Consider the following 25,426-nt stretch of genomic DNA (forward strand, 5'->3'; position numbering starts at 1 on the left):
GGAGAGTCTGGGCACCAGGCTGTCTTAAACTTTTTTAAAAATACACTCTTTGGCTTCTTTTTATTTCTGGAGGATTACATGAAACGTGAACCATACAGCAAAGTGTCCCAGCCAGGTCCCCGCCCTGGGCGCCAGCAGAGGCTCCCTCCGCGGGCCGGGGGCGTGTCCACTCCCCTGCCTGCCGCCTGGCTCTTCTCCGGCCCTCTGTGTGTCCATCTGTCCGTGGAGCCAGCAGAGGCCCTACTTGGAGGAGGAGGTCATGAAGCTGTTCTCGATGCAGAGGACGATGAAGGCGTTGGAGCAGCCTGCCGCTTTCTGCTCCAGCAGCCGGCCCGCCAGCAGCGAGGAGGCCTGGCCCGTGGCTGCCCTGGCCTCTGTCCGCCACGTCTCGCAGTAGCTCTCCGTCAGCCGGCGCCCGCTGGGGTCCGAGCCGTGCCACAAGCTCTTCTGGGGCCTGCAAGGGGCACCGGCCGTCAGTCTCACCGGGGGCCACCCCCGCCCCACGCTGGAGGCCACCCCAGGCAGGACAGGGCGTCTCCCAAAGGCAGAGGTTTGGCGGGATGCGGGGGCCACTGGGAGGGCAGGGACTCGGGTGGCCAGGAGTCAGGCCAACCTCGTCCTGGGCGCTCGGTCTCCCAGATCACACCCCGTCCTGCTGCTGCTTTTGGGGGCACAGCCTGGCCAGCAGCACCCGGTGACCTCGAGGGCTGACCCTTCGGGGCCTGGGTGGACCTGGCTTCGAGTGCCCGTGCTTCGTAAAGCCCATCTCAGTACGGCCTCCTCGCTGGGAACGAGGCGCAGGCCTGGGGTTCTGGCCTCAGACCAGCCCCTGGGCCAGTGGAGCCCACAGCCCTGCCCGAGGCTCCCACACGGGCCGGAGCACGGCCCTGGCTCCTCGGTGAAGGCAGGGACGCGGGCTCGTCTGAGACCCTGAGCCCCCGAGTGTTGGGTAACAGGGGCCTCACACCTGCAAGCAGGGGCACAATGGGCGTGAAGCCAACCTGAGGGCAAGCTAGCGACTTCTGCCAGCGTGTCAGGTAGGCACGCGTGTTCTCCGACCCAGAGATTCCATATTGAGGAATTTATAGAAGTAATTCGCTGTGATGTTATGTGACAGACAGAGGGGGCTGGAGCCTGTCTCCCCAGCAGGAAGTTGGGGGCACTTGCCCGGGGAAGCAGGCCAGGTGAGGGTGTTTCAGGTAACACCGCAAACGACGCTCTCTACTCTTCCTCCTGTGCTTCTGGATTTTGGGGGTTTTAAGCCGCGAGCGTGTTCCAGGATTGGGTCAGCCTGGAGGCTCAGAGCCAGGAGCGTCGCCCCTTTGCTCAGGGCTCTTGGATCCAGAGAGGCCCCGAGCTGCTGCGCCCACACAGCGGACCTACCAGGCGGGGTGCTGTAGGACGTCTCTGCCGTCGAAAGAGAAGATGCGGGCACCGGGCTTCAGCTGGCCCTCGGAGCCCGAGAACAAGGCCTCCCAGCTGGGAGACAGCACCTCATCCTGCGGAGGGAAGCGGGGTCACCCCGTCTCTGGTCATCTCCTGCCAGAGGGACGAGCGGCCGAGGGGGCCGCAGCACCGCCCACGCCCACCCAAGGCGGGGCTGGCCCCAGGCCTCCCGCCCTCTCCCAGGAACGCAGGGCACCCGCCCCCAGCCCTGGACCCTGGGCCAGAGTGAGTCCACCGCCTTTGGTCCCGGGGAACACCGGCGCTCGGTGCATCCAGAAAGCACGTGGTTCCGTTCGTGGAAGGAGCCGTGGACACATCCCCGTGAAGAGCACCAGCGCAGGGATGCCCAGCCCTGGACTGACACACGAGTGGTGAGGGCCCAAGGGACCAGGCCACCTCTGGAAGCTGGTGATGCACCAGCGCGCCTGGCAGGCGGGGGCAGGGGTCGGGGACCACGTGGGGGCTCCATAGGGTGCCCGGTGGTCCTCAGGGGCAAGACCTGCCCAGTGCCCACCCGACCCCCAGGCCTGGCCCAGGTTGGGGCGCGCACGCACTCTGAGGTTGACGATGGGCAGGGTGGCGCGGTCTGCGCGGCGCACGATGCTGTAGAGGTCCTGCAGCCGCGAGGACAGGAAGGCACGGAAGGTGCCCGCCAGCCCCGCGGCGCGCGCCTGCTGGAAGCACTGGAAGTCGGCGCCGCGGATGCCACGCAGGCCTCCTGACTGCGGGCTGTTGAGCGCGACCAGGTGGAGCTGCAGGTGGAACCGCGTGTCAGACCCGATGGCCCGGGTCTCCGCGGCCCCCACCCCCGACCCCGGGTGGGTCTCTGGGATGCGATCAGGGTGGACCCCGGGGCAGCGGTGGGGGGGGAGGGGGGAGGGGGGAGAGGGGGGAGGGGAGGGGGGAGGGGAGGGGGAGGGAGGGGAGGGGCGAGGGAGCGGGGAGGGCGGGTCCCAGCACCAGCACCAGCACCAGCACCAGCACCAGCACCAGCACCCTCCCCGGCTGCTCTGGGCTCCGGACTCTCCAACCCCAGCACCGCCCAAGGTGGTCACTCACCACTGGCTGGAAGTCGTGGTGAGTGTGGGCGGGTGAGGCCGTGGGGGTTGCCGGCCGGAGGTGCGCGTAGGCGCCGGGGTGCGGGGCCCCGGGGTAGGGCTGGGCGTGTGTCAAGCGCGGGGCGCTGGCCAGGATGTCGTCGGCCCGCCAGGACCGCGCTGTGGGGTGCGGGGGCTCCCGGCGGGGGTACGGGTTGCCCTCGTGCAGCTGCACCACGGGGGGCTGCAAAGCGGCCACCTCGTTGTCCTGCAGGCGGAGAGGCAGTCGGCGCCGTGGGGCTGGGCCTCCTGCACCCGCGGGTCCCGCTGCCCGGCCCTGCACACCCTTCGTCTGCACCCAGCTGTGCTCTTGGGCCGGCGACGCCAGACTGGAGGTGGCGCCCGGCGTGTCGGGCCAGAGCCGGCCTGGTGACACCTCAGTCGGGCTGGGTGGCCCTCTGCTCAAGCCCCCGGGTCCATCACCCTCAGGAGCCACCTCCTCCCCGTGGCCCTGGGCACCCTTGGGCCGACCGCATCCCCCTGACCTCCCCCTGCTGCAGCCGTGGTACCAGCCGCCCCTTAAGCCTCTGCCCGGTTCCTACCTCTGACGGTGACCTCGACCTCCAAATGCCAGCCCCTGTGCCCCGCCCGCTTCCCAGTTCCATCCCTTTCCCACAGCACCCAGCACCTTCGGACACCTGTTGCCTGTATACCTGTTACCTGGTACCTATTACCTGGTAGTAACATCTAATGCAATCATAAGTTATAGAATGAATTCATGTATCTATCTGAAATGTTTATATTTATATAATTATATGCTATTGCCTAGTCACCTACTGCCCTTACTGCCTGTCTCCCCAACACGATGTCACCTCCGCGGGGCGGGGGCTTTGCCTGTTTCAGGCACAGCTGTCCCCGTGCCTAGAACAGCGCCCGGGACGAGGTGCTGCGTGAGAGAAGGGACTCCCCGAGCCTGGCGTCGGGGCAGACCAGCCCACACTGAACCCGGACCCCCGAGACCTAGCACGGAGCCCCGCTCTTGAGCCGTCTGAGAGGCTGTGACTTCTACTCAGAGGAGCCACCGTCTGGGGGACGTGACCCCTACTTAGGGAGACTGGAATATCCCGGGCCCCCTCCCACCTGCCCCCTCCTTCCTCCTCCCTCCACAGCCTGAAGGGTCTGTCCCTGTGCCCAGCCCTCTGGACGAGGGCAGACAGACAAGGACTCAGAGGAGCCCCTCACCTGGGGAGGGTGATGAGGACGGTCTGCACCCCCATCCCCGGCAGGGGGCCCCACCCAGGCTGCACCCCTGCCCACCGTTCCCCCGAGATGGTCGTGGGAAGAAGGGATGCTCCTTACCGTCCTGCGGGGAAGGGGCGTGCGGGCCTCCAGCTGGAAGAAAACAGGGGGTCACCCCGGGACCTCTGACCCAGCCAGCGCCACTCGCTCTGGCCGCCCCCCACACCGGGGAAGGCCGGCATGGCTGCATCCCAGTGCCCCCCACCTGGTGCCCGGCACACAGTAAGCATATCTGTTAGTTTAAAAACTGAGAGTCACTTCTCTGTGAACCTAAAACTGCCATAGAGCAGCTTCTAATAGAAGAGAGAAGTGGAGGGAAGCGGGTGAGGATGGAGGACCGCTGGCAGCACGCCCGCGGGCCCTGCCCGGCTGGTCCCTACTGCTCGCCAGGCGCCAGGGCCCCCTGCAACGCGGGTCCTCCGCCTCCCATCTTCTCCATACCCTTCACCCCGAAAGCGAAGTGGGAAGTCCCCCCACCACGTGCAGGGATCGCCCTGTCCAGAACTCACCAGAACCTTCCGGAACCCATTCCGGACCCGGACGTACAGCTCCTCTCTGTCGGCCACATAGACGAGCCAGCCCTCCGGCACTTCGGGCACCTGGTCCAGCAGGGTCTGGTACGTGGCCCAGACCCTCACCTGCTGGAAGCCCAGCCCAGTGGGGTCCCCCGCGCATAGAGGGCCTCTGGGCTCATGGGGAGGGTTGGGGTCTGCGACAGTCTGAAGACCTACGTGGCCGCCTCCTTGCCAGGCTGTGGCCCCATGAGCACCACGGGGACACCTCAACCCCGGAGTGCCGGGGCCACCACAGCCTCCGCACAGCAGACCCGCCCTCAGGGACCTTCTCAACGCCCTCCTTCGTCCTCCTCCCTGGCCCATCTCAGACCCCAGCCACACCTGGGTCCCCCACTTCCGCTTTGGAAACCTCGTCTCAGGGCTCGTGGCGCTGGGGTACCCACCCACACGCCTCCAAAGGGAAGGGTAGCCGGGCAGTGAGGGTCCGACAGGTCAGGAACAGGGTGGCGCTTACCCCTGAGGACGAGCCCATGGATCCGGGCGGTCCTGGGGGCCCAGGTGGGCCCGGGGGGCCAGGAACACTGATAGCTACAAGAGAGAAGCCAGGGGTGGGAACAGTGGCCCTTCCTGGATGAGGCTGGAGCCCAGGGCCCACTCTCCACCCGACTTACTCTGCCTGTAAGGGCCAGGAAAGGATGGGGGTCCCGGGGGCCCTGGAGGTCCGGGGGGCCCAGGAGGCCCCTGGCGTCCCTCGTAGCCGATGCCAGGGGGTCCCTGAGGTCCAGGAGGGCCAGGCTGGCCCTGGATGCTCTCTCCCTTGGGCCCCTAGCGTGGAAGACAAAACACAGGGCGCTGTCACCTATGTCCCCAGGCTGGGGACAAGCAAGCTTGAAAGTCCTGGCTGCATCTGCCACGAGCCCCTGCAGGGAACACGGCCCCCAAGCCCCCGTCCCCCCACTGCCCACGCGGGGCCTGGGAAACCCAGCCTTCCCACCCCGTGTGTCCCCCACTGGGACGGGGCCCTGGGACGTAGACGAGGACATCCACCCACAAAGGTGCAGCCCCGAGGGCCCCCACCCCTCCTCCACTCCCGGATGGCAGCTGGGGCCCACGGTCCCCCAGACGCTTTCAGGACAGAAGTCTCCCTGAGGGAGCTTGGTGGAGAACAGCGCCAGCAGGAGAAAGGAGGATCAGATGCCCAATCCGGGAGGGCAGCCACTGTGCACCCACCAGGCTCCCCACGTGGGTGCCCCACAATCGGGCAAGGAACCGGGAGGGGGACGCTCGGGGCCCAGGCTGCAGGGTGGACCTGCCCTTGGCTCCAGGCCCCAGGGACCCCGGGGATGCGAGCTCTGGCACAGGACGGGACTGGGCCTGTGTGTGGCACCCACAGGCGGCTGGGGTCAGACTCACCGGAATCCCAGGGTAGCCTGGCGGGCCGGGGGGGCCAGGTACGCTGGAGCTGAAGAACCCACCGCCCCCGGGCTCACCCCTTTCTCCTTTCTGCCCTGCGGCCCCTTGGTCGCCCTTCTCCCCCTGTGGATGGAAAAGCTTGTCGGGACAGCCCCGTTCCCGTGCCGTGTGGGGAGGGGCGGGCGCTGACCCCCAGAAGCCCACGGTGAAGCTTCTGTGGCCCAGGCCTGGCCAGCCGGACAGGACAGGGCTCGGCCTCCCAGCTTCCCACTGCGTCAACCGAATTCCCGAAAAACAGAGCCAGGGGTGTGCGTCCCGGGTGCCCTCTGGGGCCCCGTGTGGGGGGCGGTGTGAGGACCTGGGGTCACCCACCTTCATCTCAGCGCCCAAGTGGAGGAGGTCCAACGGGAACTGCCCTACGGGGGGGAGAGTTTGGGGGGTCCAGTGAGGTGCTGTCTTCCCGCCTGGTCCCCCCGTCCGCCCGCCCCTGAAGTTACCTATGTTTCCTCTGTGCTAATTCCTGTATTTCTGTGCAGAGACCCCTGCAGGTTTTGTTACACTTACTCCCAATCACTTGATATTTTTTGTTCACGGTGCCTTTTTCCCTGCAGTTTTTATCACTGACACACAGCACTGCAGACGGTCAAGGGGGACCGCAAACGATGGGCTTAACATTCGCTGTGAAATGACCACCACGGGACGTTTAGTTAACAGCCACCACCTCACAGAGACACACACGCAAAGGAAAAATCATGGTTTTCCCTCGTGACGAGAGCTTTTCTCTCTTCGCACCTTCAAGTACACTGGGCAGGGGTGTTGGCTATAGCTGCGTGCCCCCAGATGCTGTGTCCTGTAACTGGACGTTGGTACCTTCGACCCCTTTCACCCCCTACCCTGCATCCCACCTCTGGCAACCAACCTGAACTTTTTCTAAATGGTGCCTTTTAAAGATTTCATTTAGTCTATGACTGGCCATCGATTTTTGTGAACTGCCCCTGTGACTTTGGTCAATTCACTCATTAATTCTGACGGTTTATCTGCACATTGCTTTGGTTGTTGACATTCTCAAAGGCGTCCTCTGTGAGAACAGCGGGTTTATTTCTTCTGGAGTCACACTCTGCACTTGTTTCTCTTCCTGCCCCCGCACCCTGGCTGGGCTCCACGCCGGCGGCGGCAATGACCGGCCACCCCCCGTGGCCCCACCCCGCCACTGCGGATGGTGGAGGGAGGGTGTCCGCTCTTTCCAGGGCACGGGGGTGCCATCTTCAGTGTCTCTTGCTGTCTCTTTCCTTCATCAGTCCCTCGAGGGGAGTATTATTAGTCTTTTCAAAGCATTAACATCTGAATTCTTTGCTTTCTTGATGCTTCCTGTTATGTACATTTTTTTTTGTTTCCATTCACTGCATCTCCCATCTGTTTTCTGGGAGTTAAATCTATTTGTTTTCTAACTTCCTGGGCTGGATGCTTGAAGCGCAGGCTACTTAAGGCTGTGACCTTGTAGACAAGGAGCTGACAAGACCCTCACTCCTTCTGGGTGGGAAAGCGACCTTGGCTTACCCTTCTCCTGTGGCCTTTCCCCTGGAAACCTGATAAGGGTGGGGGTCAGACCCCCAGGGTGAAGTGATGCCAGCTGAGTGAACCATGGGCCTCGGGGAGCCCCAGATCTGGGCTCCGCCACGGCTGCTCCGGGAAACCCACGCCCGCCCAAGGCCACCCGGCTCATGTTCACGACCTGGAGCTTCTGTCCTGGGTCCTTCCTCAGAGGAGGGTGACCCCACTGCCACCGCGGGCCACGGAGTGAGGGCCGAGAATCCCAACCCCGGCCCTGGCTGCACCCTTGCCCCTCAGACATATCCTTGTCCTTCAGCTCCAGGGTTTCCAGTTCCCACCGTGGCCTCTCCTCCCCGCAGGTGCCCTGCTCAGTGGGCCCGTCCTGGTTGTGTCTTCGATGCTCCCTCGAGGGCAGACGGGCCTGAGGGACTTGCTGTGTGCCCGGCGTGGGCCTGTGGCCTCCCATGTTGGTGCTGGGACTGGGGGCCAGGTTGTCACTTGCTGTTCAGACCTTCCACCTCCCAACTGACCCGGTCTTTCGTCTGCTGCTTCCCTCGCTTATAGATTTCCCCCTGTACTGAGTGATTTGTGTGTTTTCCCTTTTAGTTCTCTCAATTTTTGCTTTTCATATCTTGAAGCTATGTTGTTACCGGTGTAGAAATTTAGAAGCGCTGTACTTCCTGGCAGGTTTACCCCATTATCATTATGGAGTTTAAAAGAATTTTTGGCAGTATTTCCTGCTTTAGAATACACCTGTGTGATTTCTCACGAGCACGCACACACGGCTCCCTTCTCACCAGACCACCACCCCCGTCCCCCTCGGCTCTCAAGTCCTTACACTTGGGCCTCTTGTACGCAGCACAGCTCCGCTTCTGTCGCGTCGACGACGTCCGTCTTTATACGGGAGAGTGGACCCGCTCACTGCACACACGCGCCAACGGCTCTGAGTTTAATCGATCTTCACTCCGTTTCCTGTTTCTCCGCCTGTTCCGGGTTCCTCTTCTCTCCTTTCCCGCCGTCTTCGGGTCGGGTTTTTCCTACGCTGTTCTTCCTTCCTGCTCGGTTGTCAGGGGCACGTTCCCTCCCGTCCTTGGCTGGACCCTGAGGTGACGGGTGCGTCCTTCACTTGGGTCTGATGTCACGAGGCTCCGGCCTCCTTGGGGCCAGGCTGGGGTCTCGGGGACGCGACCTCCCTGCGGCGCGGCCAGACGTGGACGCGTGGTCTCGCCGGCCCTCCTGCTCTACCTCCGTCCCCGTGTCATCAGCACCACTTCCTTCTCCCCAGCGGCCCTCGCGGTCCCCACTGAGGCTCGTGTCCTGAGAGGCCTCGCTGCCCACTTGCTCTTCCTGTAGGAGACGGTTGTCTTTACCGGATGCAGAATTGTAGGTGAGCGGTTCCTTGCTTCCAACCTTTGGGACCCTTTATGGTCTCTGGCTCCTCTCATCCCCGTGAGGAATGGGCTCGTGGCTCGTGTTGACCCTTCGCGTGAAGGGCTCCTGGAACCCTTCCTGGTTTGGAAGCTCGGCCGTGACGCCTTCAAATGCTCTGCTGCCCCAGCCCCACCCGCGGGTCCTCACCCGCACGCGTCTGACCTCCCCCGGCGTGTCCAACTGCCCAGCGCGTCGCCCAGACTCCGGGCTGACCCCTGCCCTCCTCGGCTGTGTCCCATCGAAGTCGCACGGAATCCTCACATCCAGAGGCTGCAGGTTTTCAGTCCCAGAATTAAACCCGACTCTCGCCCATGGGCCCCAGCTCTGTGCTGCCATCCCCTCTCCTCTACGTCTGGGCATCATCGTCGTCCTGGTTAAGGCCAAGCCTGGAAACTCCGGTCACTGCTGGCTGGTCGCTTGCCTGCTTGGGAATCCCAGGACCTCAACGCGCTCACCTTCCTCAAGGGGAGGGTTTGCTTCTGCTTCTGGCAGCTCGTAGGGCAACCCCGAGCTTACACAGACTCTGGCAGTGCCCGGGGGTCCAGCTCTCCTGGCTTCTGCCTGGCCTGCGCCCGGCATCACACTTGTTTTCCTGCTTCATCAGCTGCAGAAGCAGGATTCAGCAGGGGATTCTCGCCATCCCAGGGGACAACCGAGGTGCTGGGAGTTCATCGCCTGGATGATCCGGCCCGATGAGGCCCCCGCGATGCACTGGGGGTGCCAGGTGTCCCCTGGGAGGTGCACACTGGGGCCCAGCCCTGCTCCTCAGCGAGTGGGGGGCTGGGACATCCTGCCTGGCCACCACCTCAGGCCCCTGTCCTTTTAGCCCCCAGCCCTGCCCCGAGATCGCGGGGCCAACCAGGCATCCCGTCAGAGCCCCCTGAGCCCCGAGGGCTTCCTTCCTCCAGGAGCCGGGTGGGCGGGTGACCACACACAGCCCAAGGCCCCCAGAGCACTCTCACCTGGTGGCCCGGGTGGGCCCACTTCTCCTTTGTCACCCTTCGGTCCAGAAGGCCCCTGGTGCCCTGGAGGGACAGAGACCCCAGTGCCTGTTACTAAATATGTGACAGAGGCGCCTGGGACAGGCCCTCCTGCCCACGCATGGCCCAACCCTGGTGGGCACTGTGTGCACTGCGGACCTGGGCCAGGGAGGGGGCAGCGTGTGAACCCAGGGACAGTCAGAGCAAGAGCTCATGACCGGTGGAAGTGCCCGGTGGTTGCGCCCCAGGGGCTGCAGCCTCTGCTCCCAGAGGCCACGTCACTCCTGCAGGGAGGGGCTCGAACAAACAGCAGGCTTGGACGAGGAGCTGGAGCTGGACAGTGGATGGCCAGTGGGTGGCCGCTCGGTCTTCACTCCCATCCACGGCTGGCCCGCCTGGAAGGCTGTGCTGGGAGGACCCAGGAGCCCAGCAAAGGGGGCCATGATCAACCGGGACTGGGGGGCCTGGATCATCCAGCACCCCGGTGAGGGATGCCCACACCCTGCTTTGAGCTGTGGCTGGAGGGGTGACCTGCCCTCCCCGAGGCCCCAAGACCCTCACCTGGCAATCCCGGGGCTCCAGGGCGGCCAGACTCCACAAACGCCTGCAAAGAACAGGCCAAAGATGGCCGTTGAGAGAGACGCTCTGGAAATTGAGGCCACCACCTGCCCAAGGGTCTGCGAGGCCACACCCCCAAGCACCCCTGCCCCCCAAGACAGAGAAGCAGGGAGGGGGAGGGAGAGGACACAGGATTTGGAGTCGGGAGCCCCGGTCACGACATGACTGCCCCACGTGGTCACTTCACGTCACTGAGCCTTGTGAGGTGGGGGGTGTTCACCCCCCAGGACCCCAGGGCTCGTGCGCAGGAGCCCAGATCCAGAGAGCCCTCCCCGGACCTCACTTCCCCTGGGGGCTTGTCTTCGAACCAACGGCCCACCAGGTGTGGCCTACAAGGTAGGTGGGCCTGGGTCCCACCACTGCGCCCCTCCCAGAAGCCCCCCACCAGGGGCTCAGAGGCCGTGGCTCTGGCTGCCCTGCCTGGGGTTCAGCCCTCCCGGGTCAGTGGAGGGGAAAGGAAGCCAGTGCGGGGAAGTGTGAGGACGCAGTGGGAACAGCAGGTGTCGCAGTGACTTACGTTGCTGTCATAGACAGGAGTCCCGGGAGAGCCCGGGGGCCCTGGGGGCCCAGGTGGACCGGGCGGACCCTGCGTGGGGGGGAGAGAAAACCTGGTCAGTCAACACTGGAGATCGACACTGGCCAGGACAGCAGATGTGGGCAGAAGCAATTCTGAGAATCACGGTGAAGTCAGAAAACATCACATGGAGAATGCTTCCGGTTTACTCTGTGGTCGTGGGCTCCCTGAGGGCAGAGCCGTCCCCTTCCCGTTCCCAGATCGGAGTCCTGCCCAAATGCTCCCACGGGAGCCGTGCGGGCGGCTGTCTGCGCTGGACACGACCTCGGACACGGCTCGTGTGGTTACTAACTGCCAGCTGGGTGAAGGTCGGCTCCGTTCATTCACCCACTCGCAGAAAAAGGACAAACGGCCGATTCAGGTAGTGTCAGAAGAGCCTGTTCTGAAAGCAACGGCTCACTCGCCAAAGGGCTGGCCTGAGTGATGAAGGTGCCTGGGGACAGGGACCTGGGACCTCACGGGCACCTGCTCTCGGGCCCCTGGGCACCTTCGCCCCTACCCTGCGGCCAAGAGGGCTGGCAGCAGAACAGAGGCGCAAGCTCAGGCCCACAAAGAAGCCGGACGCGCTGGACGCCCTGACCAGGGCGCGCGCACAGCGGCTGGTGCTCCGCCTCTACAACTCAAAACCGCGGGGGGGGGGGGGGATTCGAGAGCCCCCAGTCCTGCTCGACCGAAGTGGCCCAGTCCACCTCCATCTCAGAACTCTGCAAGACGCCGCCTCGTGTTCTGAGATTTCATGAAACCACTGCAAGGAGGAGGGAGCCCGAATGAAGACACGCGGTGACGGAAACACCGGGAGAGCCGCAGCCTAAGCCACTGCCCTCAGGACCCCGCGTCGCTCGGCCAGGCCGGGTCGGAGGGGGTCCAGGAGAAAAGGCACCGGGTGCAGCTGGCGGGCCCACTGGGTGCCCAGCGGGGTCAGAGGCGAGTCCTGCCTCTCGATGGCACCGTTTCAGGTAGAGGTGATGACAGGGCCTCACCCGGGGACTTCACCGAGCCTTCAGCCCCCGAGGCGGCAGTCACTGCAGCGTGACGGTGGTCGAGCAAGAGCCCCACGGGCCAGAGGCGCCCACCCCAGGGCCCACGCGGCCTACAGGCCCTTCCGAGAAAACCACGCCGGGGCACTGTCCGGTGGCCTTGGCGCGTGTGTGTGCGTGTGTGTGCACACACGTGTTTGTGTGCATGGGGGTCTGCGTGTCCGAGGGCCACGAGGCTGCTCAGAAGCCTCCCACAGGTGAGCTCTGGGACCCGAGCCACTGCGGCCGGGCCTCCTACCCCCGCCTGCCCCGCAAGACACTCACCCTCGCGCTGAATCCCACGCTGGCATCTCCCGGCTCCCCCTTCTCCCCTTTCAGTCCGTTCACCCCGGGGCGCCCCTGGGGCAGAGCACAGTGGGTGGCAGCCGTGAGGGCTGGCCCAGCTGCTCCTGTCCCCACCCAGGGCCTCCTCGGGGTGCCCGTCCCTCTGCGGCCCAAGCTGCCCGCGAGCGGGGCTGGAGAGAGCCACGCTCTGGCGGGGGGTCCCCAGGTGGAGGACAGCGGAGAGACTGCAGCCCACTCCCCTCCAGGACCATCGTCCACGTGGGCCTGGGCTGTTGTCCACACCCGGCACGAGACCCAGGGACTCACCGGCCGTCCAGGGAAGCCAATTTCGCCCTTGTGCCCGGGCCGCCCGTAGGGACCCTGTGGGGGAAGCCAGGATTTAGGTGAGCCGTGACCGGCCCGCTGCCCCGTGGTCTCCCTCCCGACGCCTGCCCCCGCATTTAGAGGCACAGCTGGGATAGAAGCTCAGCTGCCACGCCTGCCCAGCAGCCAGGCAGGAGACGGTGCCCTCTGCAGCACGCGCATGTGCACTGTGGGAAAGCCTGGGTCTACTCACTGGGGGTCCTCGGAAGCCAGGCTCACCCTGAACAGAAAACCAGAAGGTACCGTTAGTTGGCCATAGGTCACGCCCCACAGTGGGCAGCCCCCGAGGGGTCCCTGTGTCCATCTGGATGCCCCTGGCGGCGCCCGAGGCACTGACAACACCCAGGAAGAAAAGGAAACAGCAACAAGGAGAAAGCTCTGGTCTGGTGTTTGTGTCCCGGGGCCCACCCTGGGGGCCCTGAGACCCAGAGGGTCGGCCCCACAGCGCCTGGGCTGGAGGGGTCTATGGGCCCCGACCTCAGCTGTGACACACGGCGGGGCCAGCAGAGTTCTCTCTACCCCGCGGCCCCTCGGCCCATCCCCCGACAATCCTGGGGGCCTTTGGGGAACCCCTGCAGGCCTGTCCCCAGCAGCCTCCTGATCCAGACCCAGCTCTCCCCAGGGCTGGGGGTCCCCTGTTAGGGGGGCAGGGGACCCAGGGCACAGGCCCCCGTGGAGCCCATTCCCGAGCCCAGCCATGCTTGGCCCCCTTCTGAGGAAGGAAGGCCAGGATCCCTGCCCCCAGCGGCAGCGCCCCCAGAGGGCCAGTCAGGCACCACAGGAGTGCAGCTCCCACAGGAGAGGCCCAGGCCGGGGCCCCCAAGAGCCCCCCGCTCCTCTGCAGTGTGGGCTCCGGTGACGGGCAGAGGAGAACGAGGGGCCAGCCAGGCTGAGGCTGATCCGAGGCGCAGGCTCTGAGGGGCCCCGAGGACCCTCCCACCAGGGTGGTGGGAGAGGAACAGACGGACGGGTGAGGGGCCCAGGCTGCGGAAGCTTCCAGAGCCCAATCAGCAGAGGCTCCCACACACGGGCAGGAGCTGGCCCTCTCAGGAGGACAAACCCCTCTGTGCCGTCTCCACGGCCCCCAAGCCCCGCTGCCCCGGCCAGGCAGGACAGAGGGTGCAAGCTGGGCCCAGACGCCCCCTCACCTTGGCTCCTTTCTGGGCGGAGGTCAGCGCTCTGCCATCAGGGCTGAAGACCATGCCCGGCTCACCCTTCTCGCCCTGGAACAGGGGGGCGGGTAAGGGAGGCCGGCTCGGGCAAGAGCAGGCCTCGCGCCCCCCCAGCCCTGCAGTGAACCGCCCTCGGCACCGACGCCACAGCCCAGGACACGGAGCCGTGAGCGGGGCCTCTGGCAGGTCCAGGGAAAAGACCAGAGGGGAGTCCGCCCCAAGTTCCCAGGCACGGCCCCCCTCCCCACGAGCGGTCACCCAGTGACCCTGGACGGTCCCTCACCTTGGGTCCCGGGAGGCCCTGCTGGCCTCTGGAGCCCAGGTCTCCCTTCGGCCCAGCTGGTCCCTGCAGGAGACACAGAGTGCTGCCCGGAAGGCCCCTGCCTTAGGGCCGTGAGCCCCCGCCTCACCCTAGACGCCCGCCCGACACCCCTGTCCGGATGGGGTCTCCGGCTCCTGTTTCTCGGCCTCACGGGGGCCCACCCGGCCCCCTGCCTGCGAAGCAGAGACCCCGCGCCCGCTGGGGAGGTACTCACGGGGAGGCCTGCGAGCCCCACCCGGCCCTGTGGAGAGAGAGACAGCGCCGGTCAGGACCTGCCGCGGGGAGGTGCCCGGCGCCCAGCCCGTCCCGGGGCCGCACGTACCTCGGGGCCCGGCACGCTCGCCAGTGCTCTCTGTCCACGAGTCAGCAGAGCCAGTGTCCCGGAGAAGGAAGGAAAAGGACCACATTTACCGTGAACACTCAACCCCCATGGCATTACCGACACAGACCCACAAAGAACACCAGAAAGTCAACGTGAAAGACATCTTCCTGGCTTTGGCCTCAAGGTCCCTGAGACGAGAAATGAAGCAGCCCCGGGAGTCCGCTCCCGCACCACAGAACCGGCCCGGGACCCTGGGACCAGGGGGTAGTGCCCCCCACTTCCCTGGGTGCTGTGCATGGGGGCCGGAGGGGGCCTGTCACAGCTAGAGTGGGTGACATGCGGGCAAACAGCACGACCAAAGGGCGGCTCTGGAAGGGCCAGCTTCGATGCCAAGAAACCCCATGGCACCAACAGACGGGGACCCCGGTGTCGCTGGAGGTCGCCCTACAGGGGGACGGCTGGGGACCTGGGGCAGAGCACATGTCCACCCAGGCAGTGTTCTTACGTCCTGCTCCGACACGTAGATGACAGGCCCTGGGGGTCCGGGGGGTCCTGGGAGGCCTGGCTGCCCCACTCCGTCCTTCCCTGGGTTGCCCTGGAAGAGAGTTTCCCCTGGGGGTTGAACTGCAGCCCAGCCCGGACTTGGAGGGGCTTCCGGTGCCCACGGGGTGTGAGGAGATGCCTGAGGGCTGAGCACAGTGGCCCACAAGCCCCCACCCCAGGCAGGGCAGCCTCTGAGCCCGGATACCCCCCAAGTCTCTGCACCACGGGGGCGGGCACGGGGCACAGGGCACAGGGCAGCACCCCTGGCCCTGCCGTGCACCTGCCACCCGTCCACGGACACCCACCAACTCCCGCAAACTCACTTTCTCTCCCTGGGGCCCTTTTTCTCCTTTTGGTCCCTGTGGAGACAGGAAGGAAATCATTCATCATAAACAGCACACAAGCCCCGCTTCCTGGAGACCCCAGGCCACCGGGACTGGCCCTGAGTTAAGATGTGGAGTTTCCCTGCACTGACCAAATGGGGCCTGGAGGGTGGGGGGGCCAGCCACGCAGGAAACCCCCTAAGGCAGCCTGGACCGCTGACTCACGTCCCACGGAGCTGGGGTCTCCGGGTCCTGTGGGGCCCTAAGATACACACTGGGCGCCAGCTCTCACCCAGGTGTGGCTACTTGGGGGGTGTCAGCCGCAGCAGCCCTGGGTGGCCACTCACCTGGAGTCCGGATACACCCTCCCTGCCAGGAAGGCCGGGGAACCCAGGAGCTCCGTCTGCTCCAGCCTCTCCCTGCAGTGGACATAAGGAGAGCACGTGCGTCAGCCGTGGCACCTGGGGGCCACGGTGACCCGGAGCTGGCCAGGCGGGGGTTTCCGCTGGCCACCAGCTCACACCCGATTCAACCTGGTCTGTTGACCACGTTGAGGGAGCTTCAACCTGCTCGGCCTCCTGGGGAGCGCCGTGGGGCAGAGGAGGGGGCAGGGCTCAGAGGATTCTGCTGCGGAGCGGGGATGGGAGGAAAGCTGTCCTACAGGCAAACCTGGGGGCACCCGGGGGGACAGGGGGACAGCGGGAGAAGGATGCTGGGCCTGGCATGGACTCACCCCTGTTTACTGAGGCCCCAGGCAATGGGGACCAGCCAAGCTCCTGGTCTCAGCCTGGGGACCCCGCCCTGCACCCTAGACCAGGGCTGCTAACGACTGTGGATTTCCTGAACCCCAGGTACTGTTCTTACCTTGGTCCCTGGTGGCCCCATGACTCCAGGATCCCCCTAAAATGGACAAAGGGTTCTGTGGGGCCGCGAGCGCTGGCCCAGCCCCCAGGCAGCGCCCACCCCTCCTCAGGTAACCAGGTGGTCCCCACGCCACACCCCGCAGCTCAGAGCTGAGGGCCCCGGGCCCTGCACCCACCCACGCGCTGAGCGCACACGGCCTGGACTGTTCTGGAGGCCAGGCCACCGTTTCCCGCAGAAGCAGGAGCACTCAGGTGACTTCACCTTGAACGGTTCAAGCAAGCTAAGAAGTACGTCCTTCTAAAAAAGCCATCTTTCCAACTGTCTCAAAGGTTTGCATATCACAGCAGAACGCTCTAAGAGACTGGGTGGCACAGCTGGCCCGCGGGGGAACCCTGCACTCCCGGACCGCACGGGTGCCGGAGGAGCAGGGTGGGGCTGCTCCTGCCCTCGCCCCCCGCCCCCCCGGGACGGGTGGGAGCTGCTGTCCCCCAGGGGCGGGGAGGGGGCAGGGCCAAGCAGGGAGGCGGGGCCAGCGGCAGCGAGAGAAGCACCCAGGTTCTGCCGGGCGACAGCCACTGCCCCCCGGGCTGGGGGCTCCTTCCCTGAGCCCCTCGCTCTCCCTAAGTCCGCACACACCTGGCACGTGTGGAGCCAGAGGTCTCGACTCACGGGGTTAGAAAGATGGGACGGCGCTACCCCCTGAACCGAGCTCTGGGGATCGTCTCCCCGTTAGGCTTTTCTGTGTTTTGCAAATTTCCCACGAGGAACTGGGGGCCACTGAGCAGTAGCTCCTGGCGGGGAGGGGGTGAGCGGCGGGCGCCCCCGGGCTAACAAATCTCTCACTGACCTTGACTCCAGGCAGGCCAGGCGGTCCCTGTGGGGGGCAGAGAAGGAAGAGGGCCGGGTCGGTGCTGCTCCCGCCCCTCGGGGGACAGCCTTTCCCCCCAAGAAAACTAGCCCCTCTTATAAAAAATACAAGAAAAGGGCGTTTGTGTCAACAGGGGCCCGCACACCCCGAAACCCCACCAGAGGTGGCCTGTCCTCGGCACCACCTGGTGTCCCACAGATGGCACACAAACTGGCCGCGGGGAGGGCATGAGCAAGTCACCCCAACACAGAGAAACCGGCATTTTATTAACTAGAAACAAATGCATTTGAACGGATGGGATGCTGCCTTTTGGCCTCCCCAGGGCACTGGCTGGTTTAACCCCACCCGAGGGTCTCCATCACCCTGAGGCCACGAAACAGCCCACAGACCCCTCCAGGGGTCAAGCGTCATGGGAGCTGCGTCCTTGGACCTAGAGGAGGGGACCCTGCCCCGCAACCTTGCCCTGTCCCCTTGGCTCCGATCTCACCTGATGCCCAGGCAGCCGACAGCTACTGCCCCAAACTAAGCCTTTCCAACGCATAAAGGGGAAGGCACTCAACTTCAAGGGGCAAAACTGCTCTATGTCACCAGAGTTAGCTTCTGCCCAAGTGAAAATCCTCATCAGTGGTGCTCAGGACAGGAGGCCCGTCCCACCACCCTCTCGCTGGGCTGAGACTCCAGGGGCCAAGCTGGACACTGGTTCGAGGTCCCCTAAGGACCCCCAGTGGGGTCTGTGTCGGCCCCGCGGGCTCCTGGGGGAGGGAACCCTCTCCCTGCCTGTCCCAGGCATCCTGCCCCCGGGATGGCCCCTCGTGCGTCCGTCCGGTCTAAGCTCGGTTACCTCTGGACGCCAGGAGCGCCAGCTGGACCTAATCCTGACCAGTGCATGTCGATGGCACAACAAGGTGTGATTTCATAGGAATCCATCCATTTTTCACAGGAAAAGTGTCCCCATTTTTCTTTAACTAAAGTTCTGCTCAGGTCAAAACTGTGTAACTTCCCCAAAGTTAGGGCCATAAAGAGAACTGGACTAGTATTTCTCAGGAAGACCTGTCTTTGGGGCCCATCCTGCCCCGTGGTCATTCAGCTCCACCACCAGTGGCATTCCCCACCCTGGAGACCAGTGGCCCCGAGGTGGACAGTGTCCTGGAGGCAGGTGGCTCGCTGGCTCTGCAGGGCTGCTCCTGGGCCCACTGGAGGCCAGTCCCAGGGACGCTCCCCCGGACCCCCCCAGGCGGCCCTGCCCCCAAGCTGACCAAGCCCAGCTCTGTTGCAGTACCTGCAGCCCATTGGCACCTCGGGCTGTCGACCAGAAGGGGCCCCCGGAGCCTTCCATGTCGTCCTGGAGGAGAACACACAGGGATGCCAGGGTCTGCGTGTCTTCTCATAGGAAGAGACCTGCCCCAGGCTGGGCAGGACCCAAACGCCCGAGCGGGTGGATTCTGAGGGTGGGGTTGACGGTTGCAGGGCCCCTGCTGGGTGGGTCATGGGGACGGCAGGGCGGACATGCGGGGCTACCAACGCCCCCCATTCAGCACTCACATGTGGGGACTCTGTCACCAGCCAGGAGGAGCCCAGGCAGGGGTGGCACCAGTCTGGCTGCTGCCCGGCAGTGCCGGTCAGTGTGGGTGCCCGAGGGCACCTGGGGCTGCAGAGCCGGGCTTTCTGGGGGCCAGGAGCAGCAGGTACTCACAAACCCCGCAGCGAGTCCTGGGCCTGGGGGCCCGGGGGGGCCCGGGGGCCCTGGTGGTCCTGCTGGTCCGGGGCGTCCTGCCAGGCCGTGCTCCCCAGGCGTGCCAATGGGGCCGGGGTCTCCCTTGCTTCCCTGCACAGGTGGGAGAGAAGGTCATCACCCTCGGCCCTCGGGTGTCCCTAAACCCCAGGCGCCACCGCACTGCCAGTGCACCAGTGTTTTCTCACGAGCATTTTACATCTGAAGAGCCAGGGGGGTGAACAACCAGCCAGGAGCTACGCAAACCCCACAGCACCTCTTTCTTCTGGCCTCACCAGACTTTATCCACTTAACACGAAACCACCAAGCAAGACCCCCAGGCGGGGGCCTGAGACACTCCTTCCCGGAGGGGGGAAGACTCCACTGGCGAAAGCAGGGCAGGGGGCCCAGGACCCCATTGCCACAGGGATGAGGGAACCATGAGAGCGTCTGTGACTGGAGCCAGCCCAGGCATCTCAGTCAAGATACTTGAGACCCGTCTCTCAGGTCTGAGTGGCCTTGGTAGCTGAGCATCTAACTCTGGTGTCCAGGATCTCCAACTACAAGTGGAGTCTGGCCTCACCTTTGCTGAATTTCACCCCCCGCTGTAGCCTTTTCCCTCACTGTAAATCTCACCAGCTTTCCCCGTTTATCCCTGAAGCCCATGGCCGTGTGTGCATGCACGTGTTATGTGTGTGCGCGTTTACACACCCAAGTCTCTACTCTGAATCTCGTCCCTCCCTCCAGGCCCCTCCAGTCCCACTGTCATCCTCCCCCTCCTCCCCATGGGTTTTCCCGGTGGACGAGTCTGGAGCTGCACCACCACGGCGGCCTCCCCAGTGACGGGCTCTCCCTCCTGGGAGGGCTGCCGGTTTGGCTCATGGAGGAGCTGGGGCGGCGTCCCCAGGACCAGGCCTGTGTGATGGTGCTAGGGACCCACTCGGACCACCCTGGGGCCCCAGCAGCACCCGACTGCCAGCAGCCACTCCCCCGCTGCAGCCCCCGGGACCCCAGGGCTGCCTGCCTCCGAGCACATCTGAACCAGAACTCGAGTGGAAACGGTCTTACAGGACAAACGCGGTTCCTGGCCGGACCCCACGATCAGTGCCCGGGAGCTCGATCTCCCGGCCGCCATGCCCTCACCCCCACCCCCTTGGCCGGCGGGCCCATTCCGTCCAGAAAGAGCAGCGGCACTGGGGCTTTGTCAGTACCTTGGGTCCTGGGGCGCCCGCCTCGCCCTGAGGGAGGAGAGAACAGTTACTTCCAGATCGGACCAGGGTGCAGGCAGCAAGAGAGAGCAGACAGCGTCTCACCTGCTTTATCCTGACCCATGAGGCCAAGTTTTCCCCTTGTACCAACTATTTATAAAACTCCAAGTGTCTCCTCTTGGCCCTGGTGCACCCCTGGCTGTTCCCGCCATCACCCCTGTTTCAGATGGGGATGGAGGCTCAGCCGTGGAGGGGGCGGGGCTGACCTCGCTAAGCAGCAACCCTCGCCCCCCGCCACCCCTGGAACCAGGCGGAGAGTCCTTCTAGCTCAATGGCTGTAAAGCAGCAAGCTCGGAGCACAAACGGTTCCCTTAAAACTGGCCTCCTCTGCTGGGCCCAAAACAGCCAGGTTCTCGCTGGAAGATCACAGGGAAGTAGTATCTCCAGACGACTGTGTGGGCATCTCCCGTGGTCCATCCCCGAAAAACCACATGGAAACCACGGGCCCTGGTTACAGGTTTGTGCAGCCTTGAAAGTTTCTCCATTATCAATGCAACCAAAATGGAAACTAGAAATAAAATGTCCAAATCAAGTAAAGGGTCGATATTCTTCAAAACCATTAGGCCAATTGTCATCATAGAGAAACAGCACTATGTAGTGAAGTCCTGGATTTTTACAGGAGCCCCAGCGGCCGGTTTTGAGCCAGCGTGGGAGGCCCAGGGTTCCCCGGCTGTCGGACCGAGAAGACGGCGGCTCCCTGTTGGGCTAAAGCCGTCACCGCCCTGCCCTGTGGCATTTCTCCTCTGTTGACCCGGGGCCACACCACCCAAGTACCCACACGCCACGTTGCTAGGTCAGGTCTGCCCTGGAGGCCAGGGGGAGTGACTTACAAGGCTGCCTTTCTGGCCGGCCTGTCCTGGCTGCCCATCTTTTCCTGGAGGACCTGGGGGTCCCTGGGGAGAGAAGAGCAGAGTGTGAGGCCAGATAGAGAATGATTTGGGTTAGCAGAAGCCCATCTGCGCATCCGGCACCCGAAACACTCCCGGAACACGGCCCAGAGTCCCACAGCTCACGGGAGACCCACCCACGTGCACGGTCAAGGGCGTCGGACAGCTCTGTTCGGGTTTGTATTTCTTTCTTCCCCCTTTTTAGTTTAATTTGAGTCGCCAATCAAATTAGGGAGGATGAGAAGGGCCACCAGCCCCGCGGGGAGGGCGTGGCCTTGCGTGCAGAGGTTGGGGCTGGTGACTGGCCGTGGACTCTCTGTAAAGGGTCATCACGCCTTCAGCAGGAAACCGCGTGGTCCACGGACTCTGTGTCCCGAGCACGTTTCTGGGTGAAAACCAGGTGCACATCCCTGGTTCCTGGGACCCAATCTCAACAGCGACACCTCTAGGCACCTGCCAGGCCACGGTGCAGTGTCCCCAGTGCCAGGAGCGGGGCCCGCAGGGCCAAACGTGGGCCCCTCTCAGCCTCCCATCCTCCAGGCATCAGGGCCAACCCCGTCCCATGAGTCACCCCCAGACGGCCTCTGCAAGGGCAGGGAGGTGAGCAGCTGTCGTGTGGGCACCAGCGGCTCGGCAGCCAGAACCACGGGGCTACCCACAGAGGTCCCTCCCACCCTGGGGGGCCCAAAGACGGGTGGCCCCCCAAAAGGTTTTGCAGGGAGGATGGAGGTGGTGAGGGAGGCTTTCACCCAGATGGAGGAAGGCCCCATGCTCACTGTCCCCCCAACCCAGATGCGGACACAGGCAGGTGAGGGGAGGCGGGCCTTACCGGGGTCCCAGGAAGCCCGGGGGGCCCATCCCGCCCAGGCACTCCAGGAAGGCCTGCGGGTCCGGGGACGTCCGAGCTGTTCATCCCGAAGCGGCCTGGCTCTCCGGGCAGGCCTGGGACGCCAGGGGGCCCAGGGGGGCCGGGGAAGCCTCGAGGGCCCTGGACACGGAAAACACAGAACCGTCACTGCATGCAGCACTGGCCGAAGGAGGCCCACTGCCCCCCACCCCGCCAGGCCTCGTCACCGCCCAACGGGCTCCGCTGGTGCTTGGGGACGTCAGGGCAGCGGCCACCCCGGCCAAGGGTCACTCACGCGGAGGCTCTCCAGGTCGCCACCAAACCCAGACCCCTCCATGTCGATGAAGGTCTGAGGGGAGAGGCCGAGTCACCAGAAGCCCAGACGGCCCACCTGCGGTCAGCCGGCGAGGCCACACCCCTGCCCCGAGGTACCCCCCCCCAGCACCGGCCCTTGGTGCTAACCGTGCAGGACTGTCACAGTGGCCTCGAGCCCCCCGACCCCCAATGAAAACACCCGAGGCAGCGCAGGGGCCAAGTGCCCGAGGCCTGCACACGCCCCCGGGAGGCCGGTTCCGGACCTGAGCAGTGCGGCATCAGAAGCCGAGCACGACCAGAGGCCCCTTTGTGGGACCGGGGTGGAAGAGGGAGGACTCACCAGCCTGTCATGTCTGAAGGAGGGTCCGGGTGGCCCCGGAGGCCCTTGGGGTCCTGGGGGTCCCCTCGGCCCGACCCCAGGATCCCCCTGGGAACAGAAGACCCCTGTCACACCAGGGTTCACAGCCCCACCTCGGGTCGCGCCTGCCCCACGCCCGGCCGGTTACCTCTCACCTTCTCGCCCTTGGGGCCCATGTCTCCCGGGGTTCCTGGGAAGCCCTGAGGCCCGGTGTCCCCCTGGAAGACAGAAGCCAGGAGGCTCGGTCAGGAGAAGACCCTGTGCCCGTCACCGGCCAAGCCACCACTGACACACAGCTCTGTGCCTATCATGGGGGCCACAGCGGGGCACCGCCAACCTCGGAGATGCGAGGCCGCCACCAGGAGCAGCAGCCCGCAGAGGTGACCTCGGTGTCCCGGGGACACCAGGCCAGACGGTGGCAACTGCCCGCCGCGTGTGTGCTGGCTCGCATGTGCTGCGGGGACACTGAGGACAGGAGTGCCTCCATGGGTGCTGCCTGTGTGAATGGGTAGAGTCCGCGCGCGGCTGAAACGGCCCCCTATGTGTTTGAGCGTCTGCACGCAGGGCGCGTCCGGCTCGAGGCCCCAGCGCACCCCGATCCAGGAGCTGGCAAATCCAGTCACCGGACCCTGGATCCCACACGTGCACACACACGCACCCCGCTCTGCAGAGGCTCCCGCAACGACCGAGCCAAGCTTGGTCCTCAAGTGCAAAGAGGCCGATGAAGGACAGGCTGAGTCCACATGAAACGTCCCCGCCGACCTTCCTGATGTCCCCCCGGGCGTCCACCAGGTCTCCGCTCAGTCCTGAGAGCCTCCCTCCCTGCCTTCCCGTCACCATTTGTGGGTCGTTTCACAAATCTTTATTTGAACCTTCTTGTGTCATTTTATTGTTATTATCAACGAATAGCATTTGTTGATTTTTAAAAATCCAAACTGTCTTAAGACAGAAGCTGTCTTATCCACTGTGATGGCTGACGAGCCTGTGGTTTCTCCTTTTTTTTTTTTGCGGTACGCGGGCCTCTCACTGTTGTGGCCTCTCCCGTTGCAGAGCGCAGGCTCCCGACACGCAGGCCCAGCGGCCATGGCTCACGGGCCCAGCCGCTCCGCAGCATGTGGGATCTTCCTGGACCAGGGCATGAACCCGTGTCCCCTGCATTGGCAGGCGGACTCTCAACCACTGCACCACCAGGGAGGCCCCTGTGGTTTCCCCTGCGAGCGTCTCTCTTCTTCTCTACGTGCTGTGTCCTCGCTCCACCGCCCACCCCCGACTTCAGGCTGTTTCTCTCTCACCTCTAAGAATCTGGAAGCTTTACTTTTACTTCTTTCCTTTTCTTTGTTTCCTGGTAGCCTAAACGTCTCAATACCCACGCATAACTTTATATTTCTCTATCAACCATTAGACTTATATTTTCTTAACGAAAGTTGCATTTTGAAAATGGCTTCATTTTGAAATCTCTTCAGTTTGTTGAGCTTAAAAAGAGTCACTGGGTAACCCCACTGGGTGGGGAAGAGAGGGAGCCTGGGGACTCATGCAAATGTCACAGATAACACAGGTTCTGAAAGAAAAGGCAACTTACAGGTTTCCCGTCTTCGCCAGGATCACCCTGGAAAGTGGGAGAGAAACCATCAGTGACAGAAAATCACACCTGACCCCCCCCGAGCTGACCGTGGAAACGGACCCCTGTCCCCCCAGCCCTCTGCTCCGAGAGGGTGGCTCTCTGCACGGGGCTTGAGAACCTTCCGTCCAGGGCCCTGTGGCCGCGTCCCCGCCCACGGCCCTGGGCTGGCTCTGCCTGCCCGCCGGCCACCCTCCCGCTGCACCCAGGGAAGGAATCAGCCGTCCGGAGCCCCAGGACCCTGCTGCCCTCTCCCCTCTGGCCAAGCCCCCACCCCCGGCTGGACGAACAGAGACAGTACTCACGGGCTCGCCATCCCTTCCGGGGGCGCCGTCCTTCCCCGGGGGTCCCGGGGGTCCCTGCGGCCCGGGAACAGGCTGTGCATCGGGACTCTGCACGGCGGAGCCTGCAGGACCCTGGGGACCGACCGGGCCGGGGGGGCCCTGGGCGCCTGGTTCTCCTTTCTGCCCCTTCAGGCCTCGCTGGGGACGAAGAGGAGAGGGTACAGGCTGGGGCGGGGGCACATACGCTCGCCTGCGTCCTGGGCTGGGCCCGGATCACACAGCAGGGGGACACAGACAAGACAGGCGCAGGGGACAGGCAAGGGGACATGCTTGTGGACGCACACGGGGCCGGCATGGTAGTGCCAGCACCAACAGAGGTCTGCCTGCCCGGCGTCCCCTACACCCGCCCTTGTGCTCTGGCTGGGGAGCGTCCCCAGCCGTGGACACCCAGTGCTGCTGACGCCCACGGGTACAGGGGGGCACAGAGGACGGCCGGGAGCCCCAGAACACTGTCAGGGTCCCCAGTGAGCAGAGCAGGGGCTCCGCCTGCTCTGGGGTCCCCGTGGCGACCTCACCTCTTTCAGGCTGCCCCCAGGGCTCCACTCGCTCCCGTCCCATGTGGCGACTGTGCTCAAGCTGGGGAGGGTCTGAGCTGTAGGAGGCAGAGATGGCCATCAGACCGTCCCCAGGCTGCCCCCGCCTGGCGCTCAGTCCTGGCCGGGCCCCAAGCCCAGGCTCCAGCTCCGTCCCCAGCACAGGCTGCCCCCGCCTGGTGCTCAGTCCTGGCCGGGCCCCGAGCCCCGGCTCCAGCTCCGTCCCCTGCACTCCCATTTCTCCTCCCGATGAACCGTCTGAGGGTCTGCGGCATCCTCGCGACCCTTCCCCCCTGAGTGCCAGGCGGCAGCGCCTGGGAGCGAGGGCCTCCGAGAACCCGGCTCACACATGGGAAGTGCAGTGCTGTTCTGTGCGGTGACCTAACCCAAGTCTCCCCTTGCGCCCAACCGCGTCCCTGTGGCTTCCTTTTGGGGGATGGTGATGGTGGCGGTTCCAGGACCCGTGGAGGGTCGGTCCACCTGCCAAATCCGGCCAAAGCCAGCCTCAGCCCAAGCTAAGGACAGTTCCCACAGCGTTGGGGAAGCAACAAAACAGCACAGAGACGAGTGCCTGCGGCACGG

General features: G+C 64.6%; 1 protein-coding gene across 4 annotated transcripts in view; it reads right to left on the reverse strand.

Moving 5' to 3' along the window:
- Positions 1–30: 30 nt before the first annotated feature.
- COL18A1 (collagen type XVIII alpha 1 chain) overlaps positions 31–25,426 on the reverse strand; it is a 96,323-nt gene continuing 70,927 nt past the window's right edge. For 3 of the 4 annotated variants that reach the window (XM_081234888.1, XM_081234886.1, XM_081234885.1), the window contains 36 exons: positions 24,827–24,903; positions 24,273–24,449; positions 23,929–23,955; positions 22,505–22,567; positions 22,332–22,418; positions 21,972–22,025; positions 21,659–21,817; positions 20,773–20,835; positions 19,886–19,912; positions 18,657–18,788; positions 18,243–18,305; positions 16,943–16,969; positions 16,096–16,131; positions 15,579–15,650; positions 15,232–15,267; positions 14,871–14,960; positions 14,366–14,395; positions 14,258–14,284; positions 14,005–14,067; positions 13,698–13,772; positions 12,743–12,769; positions 12,493–12,546; positions 12,166–12,240; positions 10,808–10,876; positions 10,234–10,276; positions 9,655–9,717; positions 6,083–6,126; positions 5,711–5,833; positions 4,969–5,122; positions 4,812–4,885; positions 4,292–4,423; positions 3,843–3,875; positions 2,506–2,751; positions 2,001–2,198; positions 1,384–1,499; positions 31–454 (listed from right to left, as the gene is read on the reverse strand). In XM_081234888.1, coding sequence (XP_081091014.1) covers positions 241–454; positions 1,384–1,499; positions 2,001–2,198; positions 2,506–2,751; positions 3,843–3,875; positions 4,292–4,423; positions 4,812–4,885; positions 4,969–5,122; positions 5,711–5,833; positions 6,083–6,126; positions 9,655–9,717; positions 10,234–10,276; positions 10,808–10,876; positions 12,166–12,240; positions 12,493–12,546; positions 12,743–12,769; positions 13,698–13,772; positions 14,005–14,067; positions 14,258–14,284; positions 14,366–14,395; positions 14,871–14,960; positions 15,232–15,267; positions 15,579–15,650; positions 16,096–16,131; positions 16,943–16,969; positions 18,243–18,305; positions 18,657–18,788; positions 19,886–19,912; positions 20,773–20,835; positions 21,659–21,817; positions 21,972–22,025; positions 22,332–22,418; positions 22,505–22,567; positions 23,929–23,955; positions 24,273–24,449; positions 24,827–24,903 — 3,050 coding nt within the window. In that variant the 3' untranslated portion in view covers positions 31–240. The remainder of the gene's footprint in view (positions 455–1,383; positions 1,500–2,000; positions 2,199–2,505; positions 2,752–3,842; positions 3,876–4,291; positions 4,424–4,811; positions 4,886–4,968; positions 5,123–5,710; positions 5,834–6,082; positions 6,127–9,654; positions 9,718–10,233; positions 10,277–10,807; positions 10,877–12,165; positions 12,241–12,492; positions 12,547–12,742; positions 12,770–13,697; positions 13,773–14,004; positions 14,068–14,257; positions 14,285–14,365; positions 14,396–14,870; positions 14,961–15,231; positions 15,268–15,578; positions 15,651–16,095; positions 16,132–16,942; positions 16,970–18,242; positions 18,306–18,656; positions 18,789–19,885; positions 19,913–20,772; positions 20,836–21,658; positions 21,818–21,971; positions 22,026–22,331; positions 22,419–22,504; positions 22,568–23,928; positions 23,956–24,272; positions 24,450–24,826; positions 24,904–25,426) is intronic. The other variant, XM_081234887.1, reaches the window with a different exon arrangement.

This window comes from Mesoplodon bidens (assembly GCF_964165515.1).
Source record: "Mesoplodon bidens genome assembly, chromosome: 5".
Classification (NCBI taxonomy): Eukaryota; Metazoa; Chordata; class Mammalia; order Artiodactyla; family Ziphiidae; genus Mesoplodon; species Mesoplodon bidens.